At 37.2% G+C, this 15,079-nt stretch overlaps 1 protein-coding gene across 1 annotated transcript; it reads left to right on the forward strand.

Annotated features, from left to right (window-relative positions):
- Positions 1-1,320: 1,320 nt before the first annotated feature.
- On the forward strand, positions 1,321-12,402 carry LOC107553642 (probable G-protein coupled receptor 139). The gene is made up of 2 exons (XM_016235926.1): positions 1,321-1,915; positions 11,300-12,402. Exons 1-2 carry the CDS (start codon positions 1,792-1,794, stop codon positions 12,262-12,264), a joined length of 1,089 nt encoding a protein of 362 aa, XP_016091412.1. The 5' UTR covers positions 1,321-1,791; the 3' UTR covers positions 12,265-12,402.
- The last annotated feature ends 2,677 nt before the right edge of the window (positions 12,403-15,079 follow it).

Here is a 15,079-nt window from a genome sequence, read left to right on the forward strand (position 1 = left end):
CCTGCCTCCTGAGATACTTTCATCTGGTCGATTTTTGAAGGCAGCATATGCCTTTGATATCCCACAATCCTGTGCGTTCCATTCCGTGATGATTGAGCTAAAAAAAATAAAGATGGCGTCCAACAATTGCTTATGGTGGTCAGTTTGTGTAAATGTATATGTTTCTGACCAACTTTTTGAACTTTTCACATTATTTTATTTATAGCGAGAAATCAGTAATACAGTAATAAAATTTTCGCTTAGTTATCACCAAAGCTCATTCTATTTTGTTAGATCATTAAACTGTTATGCTGCCTCATAACCTGTATGATCTACTTTAAGGCCTGTAAAGCCTTAAAGGGGTCATAGGATGCCCATTTTCCACAAGTTGATATGATTCTTTAGGGTCTTAATGAAAAGTCTGTAACATAGTTTGGTTAAAATTTTTCAATGGTGGTGTAAAAAACACCTTTTTTACCCTGTCAAAAACAGCTCTTTTCAGAGCATGCAGATTTGTAGCATTTTCCTTTAAATGTTAATGAGCTCTGCTGACCCCGCCCCTCTCTTCCGAGCTGCTTTCAGAGATTCTGTTTACTTTAGCCGCATTCATCGTGAAACTTGATTTTATTGCTTTGAGCTTACGTTTTACAACACCAAGGTTATTCATTTTATGTTGGTGTTGAACATTTAGCTTGTTGTTCATATTATAATTATTTCATATTCTTATTAGTGATGCTGTTACACTCCCAAGTATAAACTCATACCACATTCTTGTGCTACAGACATAAATGAGTCCCCAAATCAAGCATCATGTTGAGAAGAGTTGTGAAGTAACTGTTGTGTGATCAAATTGCTCTTGTTATAGGTGGACAGTAAAATAAGTGAAAAATACTGTACATATCTAAAAATAAAAGTACAGTAAGGAACCACCCAGAAAACCCTGAAAACACATAATGCACTGAAACCGTATACTGTAGAACCACTCACACTAAAAAATAAATAAATAATAATAATTATAAAGAAAAAAAAAAAACTGAAAACTCTTCATATTTCCAAAAAAATTGGTGTATATACACAAGTGGGCACAAATTAGATTTTTTATTTATAATAATATTTTATATATATATATATATATATATAGTATAGAAACCAAAGAATATGAAAAATATTAGTTGGCAAAATTTTTTTTAGTAAACAGATTTTCCTTTAGTCATTTTCATGCTTAATTAAGCCTGTTAAAATATATTGTATGAGCTTCTGCTACTTGTAATTTTTCCCAACATAATGACAAAATTCACAAGTTCAAAAAATGCTAAATAGCTAGCAACCATGTGTGCCGTGGACGTACTGTATGTGTAACTGGTGCAAGCTAGTCGAGTCATGCTAGAGCTCTTATTTACTTCTGGGTCACCCTTCAGTTGCACGAGTGTGTCAGCACAGAAATCACCTCTCAGCGGTGTCAACACCAATCGTCTCTTCCTCACTTAACGCCTCTCGCTCTCCCAATATTCCTTTCCTTCACGCCCCCCTCCCCCCTCGTCACTTATTTTCACCCTTTTTGTGTTCATTTCCCCCCCCCCAACATACACACCTCTCTCTCCCTCTCTCTATTTCTCACATACACACTCTTCCTCACATCCCTGCCTCTCTTCCCATCACATCGCCGGCTTCATTGCCTCTCATCGTCTGTGTCTCTCTGCCGCGCAGTCATCCTCCGGCTCCCACACGTGTCAGCCGGCTATTCCTCTGCATGTCCTGCGGTCCGGCTGTGGTTCGTCTCCTCTCCAGAGCTTGAAGGAGGGCAGAGAGGACATGGAGCACAGCCACATCTTCACCGTGCTGTCCACCAACTCCAGTTCATGGAGTCCTCGTGGTTGCCCTCTCGGACAATTTCCCGTCATCTATTACAGTTCCTTGCTGTGCCTCGGCCTGCCTGGTAAGAAAGATGAAAGAAAGATTTTCTGTATTAATAGTGCAACAATGCAAACATTCATGCATGACTTTGTGTATTCATGAAGTGCATAGGGATGAGAGGAGTGCATCGTCTCTAATATTCACATTTGTACCTGTCAATGCAGGTTTTCCTCATAGATTCTTAAAATCTTGATTTTCTAGTGCATAATGCATGTTTTTATGCATGAATTTGTCTGTGCATATATGAAGTGCATAGGGGTGAGAGAAGTGCAACGTCCCCAAAATTCACATATGTGGTCGATCGGTGCAGATTTTTCATGCAGATTCTTAACATTTTGATTATTTAGTGCACAGGCAAATGCATCATCACCAGAATTCACATTTGTGGTCCATCAATGCAAGTTTTTCACTATAGATTCTTAAATTTTTGTCTTTGGTCCAACATAATCTGGACTATTTAGTGCAAAATGCATGTTTTATGCTTGATACAGGTTTTTCCATGCAGATTCTTAAAATAGTGATTATTTAGTGCATGCATGTTTTTTATCTGTGCATTTGTGAAGTACAGTATATAGGGGGTGAGATGAATGCGTTGTTCCAAAAATTTACATTTGTGGCCAATCAGTACAGGTTTTTCATGCAGATTCTTACAATTTTGTTTTTGCTCCCACTTAAGCTTGATTATTTAGTAGCATCCTTGACCAAGTGGTCTGTAACCTTATGAGACGCAACCCTATTGTCATCAGACCTGAGGAAAAACGGTTTCCAAAGGTCATCGGTGACATTCAGAATTCAGTGTCTCACATTAAATATCAGCAAGAAAAATACCTGTTATTCCACAGATGCTGAAATTAGATCTGGCCCTAACTGTAGTGACCTGGGGAGTAGACAGACGATGCATTAGACGTCTTGAGTAGTCGTCATATTAATTGACCTCAAGCTTAATATTCATCCTCCTGGACACTAAAATTAAATTTTGTCCCTGCACAATTGCAGGTTGATTGCTCATTTATGACTAATGGTATTATTTGCAGGTGTGCTGAACATTTTAATCGAAGCTTCTCTCTCAGGTCGGACGCCATGTGGCACAGTTTCAGCGGAATGATTTGTTGTCAGATTGAGATGAATCGCCGTGCCCTTGAGCAAAGCACTCAGCCTGAGCAGTTTACACAAATATTTTAATTTGCTTCTGAAGGCAGGCAGTCTTCCTGTTGCTCGATTGCTAAATAGCAGCTTGAATTTCGACTCCGACACAGGTTGGTGGGACAAATAGGGGCGTGATGAGATTAGATTTGAGTCTTTATTCAACACTGTGAAAGTCATCACACCTGGCAGTGATTTGTGTAGATGGAGGTGGTGAAGTAAAACCTCTCCAAGGCATTGTACACAGAAAGTGAGAAAAGCATAGAGAACGGACGGAAAGAGAATAAAAAAAGAGAGGCTGACCAAAAACAGGTGTGATTAAAGAGGAAAGAGTGATAGTTTTTGTTTGCAGTTTTACAGTAAATAACTACATGCCTACGTATGTATCACGTTTTGCTATTGCATTTTACCTAGAGTCCTAATGATGTTTTTAAAATGCAAATATTCCATGTAGACACATCGATTAATTGTAAAATTGCATACAAATGATTAAGAATTTGAAAAAAATATGTTGTAGTTTAACAGTAGAAGTACAGCAGTAGGTATGTTGTGAAACGAATCAAATAAAATGCTAAATGCAAATAATAAAATGCAATTAATTGTGCAGAGTTGGAACAGCAAAATACAGTAAATAGGCTTTCAACAATGTTCAGATGTCAGTTGTTGTAGAAGCTAGTTAATTAGACACATGCCAACAGGGACAGGTTGCTTGACATCCTTTAAAAACAAGAAAGAAAGAAAACAAATCACAAAATAAAAGAAAATACAGCCCAGATATTAAAAAGTACCAAATAAATTACTTAAATATAAAATTATGCATTTTAATATATTACTGTGACATTTCATGTTCAGCTGCACAACTGTGAAGTGCATGGTAACTTATAACAATCTGCAAGTTACAGTTTAATGAAATTTGAAGACTGTTGTATTATGGTACATTCCCAACTTCACTAAATAAGAGTAGAAACCACATAAACAAGTGTGTTCAGATGAGCTCATGCCTGTTCATTGATCGCTAGAGGTGAGGCTCATTAAGGTCACTAATTGGAAGAGGTTGGTCTTATTTCATTTCCTTCTCGCACTGAAGGCTGTACTTTGAAGGACTGTATGATTTATGTGTTTTGGTTCTGTTGAAGATGAAGGGTTTTCATCCAGAAGCTGACTATAACATCACGTTTGTTGGAAGGTCACAGATCCGCAGTAACGATCCTCTCACCGGCTCTACATTACCCTGGTGGTGTTATTCGCCAGTTAAGAGGTGGAGCCAATGATTTTCAATTTAGGTAAATGATCCAGGGCACTCTGAGAGCTCAACGCCTCTGTGAGGAAAGTGTTTGTGAGCGTTTTCGTGTTTGTGTCAGGGCGATCAGCAAGTCAGGCAAAACTTTTAGGGTGAGAGTTGATGAACAGAGGACAACTTTTTGCAGGCTTCACTGCAGTATCTTGTCAAATTTTGAGACACTGCTAAGATCTTTTCGCAAACTCTAGAAGAGACACATGTGAGTTTATTGGGGGCTTTTTTCACACACAAAAAAAAAACATCTGAGAAGCTGGTGACTTCAGCAAAAGTCTCTATTAGCTGCCAATGGCAGGTGACTTGAGAAATATTTACCTGTCATAAATATTATTTTACTAGCTATGAAACACTGTGCATTATTTCATAAAAAATAGGCAGAACAAATTGATTTCCAAGAAAAACAAATGAGGTCTCATTGGTGATGTTTATAATGTATCCGTATACAATATGCATATTGTGAACAGTATGCAAATTTTGAATATTAACTTTTAACGTATTTTTATTGACTCATTAATTTGAACTGATACAAAAATTGAAATGTTTAAAAACTTCCAACACAGTAAGGTCATGTGGCAACAATGTAGTATACAACTGTTTTTAATGGCTGCCAAATACTGTATATACTACTTTATTAAAAATAAAATTCAGTATATACTGTAAGGAATACTCTAGTATTCCAGTCTGACACAGACAAGCATGTGGATTCAAAGCAAACTGAGCCATTACAATTGGTTGCTCCTGTTCTGGGCCTCAGAGACCTGTACAAAGAGTCAAGTGAAATCAATATGCTTACGGTGTTGACCACAGCTAAATGGAAATGTCAGGAAATGTACAACCTCCAGGCTGCAATGGATTCCTTTTGTTTGTCTAAATAAAATAAGTTCTCTGCGGGGCATCTGGAGAGATTAATCCAGCAAAAGAGAAATCCAGAAACAAACGCAGAATGGACAGAGGAGATGAAAAAGAAGAATAAAGAGGATAAGGAAAGAAAAATAAAGGGAGTTGGATTTTATGTTGGACTGCAGTCTTAGTGACACTCTGATACACATGAACACACTAAGATAAGATGTCTGCAAGACTTAAAACTGATCCACACAGCCAAGATCAGACACACAAATTGTTAGTGTGTAGAACTCATTCTCAAATAGATGACCAATAACTTTAAGACTCACTGAAACAAACGTTCACAATTAAACTGACACTCAACATTACAAGTCTAAGACAATAAAAAGCAAAATATCTGAAACTGACAGTGCTGGCTAGTAACTGATTACATGTATTCTGGATTACGTAATCAGATTCCAAAAATGAAGTACTGGTAATTAGATTATATTACATTTTAAATATGCTCATAATCAGACAACAGTTACTTTTTTTATTGATTAGCCTACTCTATTATATTCACACAAGTCTTTGTCTTTGGAAGGCTTTTGTCTTTCAAACACATTAAAATGTTTAATGCATTTCATGTTGTTAATAACAACGAATGGAATATATTTTCATTCTCTTTCTATTTTTATATTAATATGGAACAATATTATCCTATTTAAATCAATGTGATAAACGAGTAAGGTCACAAGTAATCTGGAAACTGAATTTCAAAAACTACAGAATTTCATGCAAATGAGAGAGAAATTAGTTATTGAATTTCATAAAAAATATCATTATTATGGCAAGAAACAATCAATATAGTAATGTGAAGAAGAAATCAAAGAATTCAGTTCAGCTGTAATAGAGTTCAGGCTGTTGTCACTGGATTTAGACACAACAATAACCTTCATTGTCCTGTTTGTGATCCAGAACAAAACATCATTGAGTTTGACACTGGGAAGCTTGTTTTGTGCAGCCCGTAGGAAAGACAAATCTAAAATGAGATCTTAGTTGTTTCTTTTAGAAAGAAATGGCATCAAAAGGAGACATTTGTCTCCTCTGAGTCTCAGGATTTTCTCTTGCTAAAAAGACCCCAGGAATCTCACATGAGTTTCAGAAGAGCTCCCTCAATTGTGTTCGGATTTGTTAAGATGCCAAACTTTACAATCAAATGTCAAAGATCTCAATATGAACTCAAACACATCTCATCAAATTCTCCCACAAACAAATGATTTTCAGTTTATAGCTCAATCTAGGTCGCTAGAACTCAGCTGAAGGTTCTGTAGAACCAAATTTATCGGGGACCAAAACTGAGTGTATGATAATTCTTTAACTAGGCTAATTTTTAAGAAAAGGATTAACATCATAAATTATAGGCATTTCATCTGCTCCATAAACAATTCTACATTATCCAAATTATTGAGATTTTTAGAATACATATTAGCTTGTTTTCAATCTGCCAGTTAAGATTTACAACACAAATTCGATCTGATTTTTGCATTGGTCTGAACAAAAAAAGGCAGACAGACTGAAGGAAAATGTAACTCCACTGTCTGACAGCAGTTGGTGCTGATGGAACAGCAGAAATAGAGTAGTTTCCCCGGTAACCGCTGGAAGGACGGAGAGGAGATAAAAAGCTAATCATGCCATCAAAACTTTTCTGAAGACAATTGGTTCCCCCTTATGCATTCAGAGATTTCATTTAATCATGCATATTTCTTTCAGCACTCCTTCCTTCATGTTTTCACACAAAACGAAACCTATGTTGCCTGTTGCGCCTGCGTGAGACAGACTGTTAATTTTGCTAAATGCTGAGCAGTAGGCTATTTATCGCGAGTTTTTCCACATATTTATAAATGAATCCTTATTAAAGATGAAACTATTCAGTGAAGAGCAGGTTTGAGCAGAGTGATTTTTCTTTTGGTATTTAATTAAGATTGATGAAACTGCTCTTTCAGATCAAATACGGATACGAGCATCAGATTTTCTCAGTTTAGCACACAAACTTCTTACGAAAAATAAGTTTATTCAAGTGTGCTATTAGTATACTTCTTTTAAACTAAAAATAGGAAAGTATACTTTTAGTCTACTTTTTATGTACTTCTCAGAAATGGGCTTTATGTACTTCTCAGAAATATACTTAAAATGACATTTAAGCATACTTGACTTATACTTAGAAAAAGTCTAAATATATTTTATCTATAATTGTGCTCCTAGAATCCGTGTTTTAGAATCCATACGGTAGGGGGTGCTAGTACACATCTTCTGTACAGAATTTCCAAAAAACACAAGTGAAGAAGAAACCGAAACAACAGATGCTTCCACATGATCATCAGACATAAAACAGCATCAAAACTATGTAACATTATGGAATAAAATGTCGACCAATGAAGAGGTAATAATAACTGTCAAGCTTTGGGGTGTTGATCGACATTATCTACGTTTTGATTATCATTCTGAATCCAATTCATAGTCTTTTTTTCAGCTTTTTGTTCAAAATGTTGTTTATTTCTTTATTTTTTTATTTATGAAACTTATCCACATTCAAGTGTTTAAAAAAGAATGCATGAAGCTAGAATAAAAATTTTTTTGTTTACAAGCAGATACACTGTTCTTTCTTTTGATGTTTTGTATGTTCAGATATTCATAACAAAATATATGCAAATTAATACCTAAATCGGGACATAGTAGTATACTTAAAGTATGATGTAAAGTTCACTTAAAGAAAACTTACGAGTATACTTGCAGTATAAAACTACTAAACTACTACTTTATTGAGACTATACTTCATAGTGTACTTAAGTATTTAATTAGTAAACTATCAGTATACCTATAAGTTCACTTTTAGTATAGTTGCAGTACAAACTAAACATTTTGATGTAAACTAGTTGTGTACTCAAAGTTTACTACTGTTATACTTAAAGTATACTTTTATATACTAGAAAGTGGGCCAATTTAGTCCCAAGGAGTATTGAAATATTACACTTACAAGTATACTACTAGTACACTGATATTTGTATACTTACTACATAAAGTATACTTAAAAATATACTTGAACTTTACTTTAGTATACTTGCTAAAATAAACTTTAAGTATACTACTTTTTGGTAAGGGCAAGCATATGGGAAATATAATGGTAGCGGTTATAACGAATGTTATCGAAGCCAGACAGTTGAAGACAATCTCATTACCAAAATGACCAATCAAACTGGATATTCAAATAATCCAAGGTCGTTTTCTAATCAAAAAACGCGGCCGAAAAATCACAAGGGTGTTTTAGACCCAATCAGCTTTTAGTATCACATGAATGTGTCAACTAACCTGCCTTTAAACACAACAGGTGAGGAGAGTTGATTTTTAATTTAGTCGAAACAAATTAATGAAGCTTCATGAATTTGCCATAAGGAGTGGAGGACGCAGTTTATCTATGTATAGATGTTAGAAGATATATTGTTAACTGATGCTAACTGTCTAGCTAACTAGCTACCTGATGCTAAGTTGAGGTCATTTTTAAATATAAAGTCCAAATATGTTCATTCAATCACCTAGTTAGAATTCATTTGATGGAAAAACAAAGGATTTGATGTTCAGAACAGAGTAACTACAGTAATTAAGCCATGCCTCCTGAGTGCGTTTTACCCCACAGACTAGGTTTGAAAAAATATTGTCATTCTAAAAATATAATTATAATTTTCTTAAATAACACGTACTCCCCATCTACAGGCCTTACTATTCTCATATCATGTGTAACTGAAAATTAGATCACTTAATGTGAAATCCGTTTTCTCTCAGGTACATCACCAGTGTAAGCTTCATGGTGAATACTTCTACATCACTCTTGTCAGCGTAGTCCATAGTTACAACAAAAATTTGTCTTGACTTTATCTAGTGGTTCTTTTGGGGAAAACAGTAGGGGCCGTTCTACCCCACTCTACCCATGTAAAAATCTAATTTATATAATTTAAAAAAAGTCTGAAAAAAGTACAACTATTTTATCTGGATCGATCTTAATTTACATATCAGCCTCCCCAGAAGAAAGACACTCACTTGTGTCATGATTTTCCTTATGGATTTTGCATGTTTAATCAACAACTTTTAGCAGTGGTATTAAATAACGCAATAAAAAGAGAGAAATGTTCAGATTCACAGCTGCAATCACTAACTGTTCAGTTGTTACATGGGAAATGGAAAGTCAGATTAGCACATTGCATGTAGTAGGTCATTTGGTTATTTCATGCATACAGAAACTTTGCATGTTGTGCACACTATTTCTCTAACCACATACTTAAATGAAACTAAAAACTCTGTTAAGTCTCTTAAACTATGAAAGACTAACCTCTGAGCACTAAAATGTGAGTTCAACCGAAAGATAGACAGCTTTGTTTGCATTTTTAATGTGTGTGTGTTCTGAAAAGGTAAACTGCATCTTTTCTTCAAACGTGATGCAAATGAATCAATCAAACCTATCTCGGTCTGTCTCTCCGTTTGTGTATACATCTTTAAAAGGATGCTTATGTGCCTGAGATTGCCAGTGTTTATGCAAATGTGTATGTGTGAGTTTGAAGCTGGAGTCTTTGTAATTTGTAATCAGCTGATGTTCTGGAACTGTGAAGTGCGATTCTCCAGACTCCTGACTGGCATATGTAATCCAATTCCATCTTTATTAGCTGCACGAATGACTGTCAGACAGGCAGAGACACACCATGGGTGCAAAACACTTTGAAGTTTTCATCCAATATATTGTTCCACGCAGCAGCCCACTGGCTACAGTAAGGCCACAGTAGGAAATTTGCTGGACTTTTGGTGAATTACTTTTTTAAGTTAACATCGCAGAATATTTCCTGAGGTCTTTTGTTATGAGGCTTTATCCTCCATGCATCCCCTACCGCTGTGTTGAATTGTTTGGCTTAAATGAAGGCAATGCTTTTGTGTGCACGCTCTTTTTGTCACAGTGAGAGGTCATGACAATTGTCAATTCTTCTGCCCGTACATCTCACGCTGCCTGTGAATGACCCACAGACAGAACCAGTTCGGATGAAAGCAAGGTAGTGAAAAGGTCTAGAAGAGGAAAGAGTGGATGCTAGAGGGTCTGCGTATTCTTGGGCCTTTTTCCTGGGTCATTGTGACGTGGACATCAATTGTGCACATGCTGCTGCTGCTTGTTCAGTTTTTATTGAAGGTCACAGTGAGACAGAGGTGAAAGCTGTGGAGGAAAACAGGCAGGCAGAAAGAAGAGGGACAAATTGAATGACAAAGTCTCAGAAGGTCAAGTTCTCTCATGCATTTGGACATGGAATCTGTATACATGGCTGCACGTGTAAACTTGGGTGTGCATGTGTGTCAACATGTGAACATGTGCATGTGTGTGAATTTGATTGTGTATGTGTGAATGCATGCACCTGAATGGTTAATATGTGTGAATGCATGTGTGCAAATGCTTCTAAATTGTGTGTGACTTATGCATGTGGCTGTATGTGCATGCATGTGAATTTGAGTGTGTGTGCATGCATGTGAATGTTTATCTATGCATCTGAACATGTATGTGAATTTGCGTTTGTGCATGTGAATACACACGTCAATTTGTCTAAATGCACATGCTTGCAAATATGCTTGCATTTGTGTGAATGTGTGCATATGAAATGGTCACTGTATATGGATGGAAATGTAAGTGTTTGTGTATGAATGCATGCATGTGAGCATTCATATGTGCATGTAAATGTGAATGCATGAGTGCGTGTGACTGCGCATGCAAAAGCATGTGCATGAAAATGAATGCATGCTTGTAATTAGTGTATGCATGTTAATGTTGTAAATGCATGTAAACGTGCATGTGTGCATGTATGAATGTATGCATTTGCAGAGAGAAATGTGGAGCAGCTTTTGATTTTGGCTTCGCTAAATATTGTAACTATTTGTGGCACTGCAATTCCAATGCAATATTGTATGACTCATTCTTTACACCCATAAGTTTAATAAAGTTGCATTTTCTCACCTGTATGTGCCATTATCCGCCAAAAGACTGACTTCAACACTTTCTCACCCATCCCTTCCTCTCTCTCTTCTTCTGCTTTCTCCATTTCCTCTCACGTTCCACAGCAAACATCCTCACCGTGATCATCCTTTCTCAGCTGGTGCTACGGCGACAGAAGTCATCCTATAACTACCTACTGGCCCTGGCTGTAGCCGACATCCTGGTCCTGTTGATGATCGTGTTCGTGGACTTCCTGTTGGAAGACTTCATTCTCGGAGTGCCTCTGCCCCACTCACTAAACAAAGTGGTGCAGGTGCTGGAGTTCTCCTCCATCCACACCTCCATCTGGATCACGGTTCCCCTGACCGTGGACCGCTACATTGCCGTGTGCCATCCGCTGCGCTACCACACAGTCTCCTACCCAGCCCGAACTCGCAAAGTGATCTTGGTGGTGTATGTTGGCTGCCTGATCACCAGCGTCCCATATTACTGGTGGCCGGAGCTGTGGCACGGTCTGCCGGGAGCAAGCGCCAGTGGCCGCAACAGCAGCGCAGGCCAGCACGTGTTGGTTTGGGTCCACTGTGCAACGGTTTACCTGCTCCCGTGCTCTGTTTTCTTCTCACTCAATGCCATCATCGTACGCAAGCTCCGTTGCCGCCGTAGCTGCTTCGGTCTGCGTGGCTACTCCACCGGAAAAACCACGGCCATCCTGCTGGCCATCACCTCAGTGTTTGCTGTGCTTTGGGCACCACGCACCCTCATGATCCTTTACCACCTTTACACGGCCCAACCGGCAATGCCTGGACCAGCCAAGCTGCTGCATTTGGTCACAGACGTGGCGAACATGCTCGCGCTGCTCAACACCGGTGTCAACTTCTTCCTGTACTGCTTCATCAGCAAGCGTTTCCGCAGGATGGCCGGCACGGTGCTAAAAGCCCTTTTCCAATGCAGGAAGCAGCCGCCATTTTACGCCAGTCACAATTTCTCCATCACCAGCAGTCCTTGGATCTCACCAGCCAACTCACACTGCATCAAGATGCTGGTGTACCAGTACGACAAGAACGGCAAACCAGTCTGCATATCCTCCTGAACACCAACTCGAGTCATACCATACCAATATAACGCTGACTACTAAGTCAGGCAAGCTTGGGAAAAGTCCTTCCCGACTGGTGACGAGCTGAAGGCGGTGATCGGTTTGTTGGAAAGTGCCTCAACGAGAGATCCAGTGTCAGGTTCAGAGACATCTTAAGGCCAAAATATGGTTATTTTTCTGGCAAAAAAAAAATAATAATTGAGCAGGAGTGGTCATTAAGCTATAACATGCCTTATAAAAAGACTCATCTCAAAGTCAAGAGAAATTATGAAAGGCTTGCATTCCAGGCAATGACTGTCCAATTAGACCACTATACATATTGATGTGATTTAAAGAGTTTGTCTCTAGTAGGGCTGGGCAATATAAAAAAATTTATATCTCAATATTGTTTTCAAATTTTGACAATATCCGTTATATATACCAATACTTTTCCATTTGCTCTTGATGGATTTTAAAAGGTGGCTTTTTTGGCCCTTATGAAAAAAAATAGTTTACTGCAAATCAACACTAGTTAAAAAATTTATTTATTTATCTTATTTATAGTAATCTCTTATTTACATTGCGTTTACACATTTTTAGTTGTGAATTCATTATGGAAGCCTGGTGCCGCCACAGAATAAAAAAATCACAATTGTGAGATATAAACTTGCCATTTTGAATTTTTGTTCTCGGAATTGTGAGATATAAACTCGCAATTTTGATTTATAAATTCAGAATTGTGAGATATAAACTTGCAATTCTGAGAAAAATAAAGTTTTTTTCCCTCAGAATTGTACTTTATAAGAAAAGAAGTCAGAATTTCAAGATATAAACTAGCAATTGCAAGAAAAAGTCAGAATAGCTAGAAAAAAAGTTATTCAGTGGCAGAAATGGGCTTTCATAAATGATTTGTGAGCTTGTAGAATAAAGAAAGTGAGCCTGGTTGAATGAAAACTGTTTGTGTTTTCAGCGCTATTGAGAGGATTGTGACTTTCATGCCTCTGATTGGTCAGTGCTTGATTGGCTACTATTCTCAACGCTGTTAAACATTGAAAATAGAAACCTTTGATACTCTTCACAAAGCACTCACACATGGGCATGGGAGCATTTTTGTCATATATAAACTAAACTTTTAATATTATCACAATATACACAATATTCCCTAAATTTTTATTATCAGCAAAGACAATAGTATCTCCAATATTCGATGTATCGCCCACGCCAGTCACAATTTCTCCATCACCAGCAGTCCTTGGATCTCACCAGCCAACTCACACTGCATCAAGATGCTGGTGTACCAGTACGACAAGAACGGCAAACCAGTCTGCATATCCTCCTGAACACCAACTCGAGTCATACCATACCAATATAACGCTGACTACTAAGTCAGGCAAGCTTGGGAAAAGTCCTTCCCGACTGGTGACGAGCTGAAGGCGGTGATCGGTTTGTTGGAAAGTGCCTCAACGAGAGATCCAGTGTCAGGTTCAGAGACATCTTAAGGCCAAAATATGGTTATTTTTCTGGCAAAAAAAAAATAATAATTGAGCAGGAGTGGTCATTAAGCTATAACATGCCTTATAAAAAGACTCATCTCAAAGTCAAGAGAAATTATGAAAGGCTTGCATTCCAGGCAATGACTGTCCAATTAGACCACTATACATATTGATGTGATTTAAAGAGTTTGTCTCTAGTAGGGCTGGGCAATATAAAAAAATTTATATCTCAATATTTTTTTCAAATTTTGACAATATCCGTTATATATACCAATACTTTTCCATTTGCTCTTGATGGATTTTAAAAGGTGGCATTTTTGGCCCTTATGAAAAAAATAGTTTACTGCAAATCAACACTAGTTAAAAAATGTATTTATTTATCTTATTTATAGTAATCGCTTATTTACATTGCATTTACACATTTTTAGTTGTGAATTCATTATGGAAGCCTGGTGCCGCCACAGAATAAAAAAATCACAATTGTGAGATATAAACTTGCCATTTTGAATTTTTGTTCTCGGAATTGTGAGATATAAACTCGCAATTTTGAGTTATAAATTCAGAATTGTGAGATATAAACTTGCAATTATGAGAAAAATAAAGTTTTTTTCCCCTCAGAATTGTACTTTATAAGAAAAGAAGTCAGAATTTCAAGATATAAACTAGCAATTGCAAGAAAAAGTCAGAATAGCTAGAAAAAAAGTTATTCAGTGGCAGAAATGGGCTTTCATAAATGATTTGTGAGCTTGTAGAATAAAGAAAGTGAGCCTGGTTGAATGAAAACTGTTTGTTTGTGTTTTCAGCGCTATTGAGTGGATTGTGACTTTCATGCCTCTGATTGGTCAGTGCTTGATTGGCTACTATTCTCAACGCTGTTAAACATTGAAAATAGAAACCTTTGATACTCTTCACAAAGCACTCACACATGGGCATGGGAGCATTTAAAAGCCCACATAACAGTGGTAATTTTTGTCATATATAAACTAAACTTTTAATATGATCACAATAATACACAATATTCCCTAAATTTTTTTCAGCAAAGACAATAGTATCTCCAATATTCGATGTATCGCCCGGCCCTAGTCTTTAGCATAGTTTCAGTTGAATGCGCACCAAAGCAACATTTTACATGAAGAAAAAATTATTCAAAGCTGGTGCCAACGAGATGTTATTGTATGTGAACCACCTTTCCCCTCTTACCTTCTCAGTGCAGAGACAGAACACTCCCTCCCTTTGTGACATTAAAAATCCATGGTGGCATTTTCGTTTAATATTCTGTTGGTCTCCAAGGGCCGGTCGCAAACAGCACAAGCTATAAAGAATCATGCCTTTAGATATGC

Source organism: Sinocyclocheilus grahami, unplaced genomic scaffold (assembly GCF_001515645.1).
Source record: "Sinocyclocheilus grahami isolate Dianchi unplaced genomic scaffold, SAMN03320097.WGS_v1.1 scaffold476.1, whole genome shotgun sequence".
NCBI classification, from domain to species: Eukaryota; Metazoa; Chordata; class Actinopteri; order Cypriniformes; family Cyprinidae; genus Sinocyclocheilus; species Sinocyclocheilus grahami.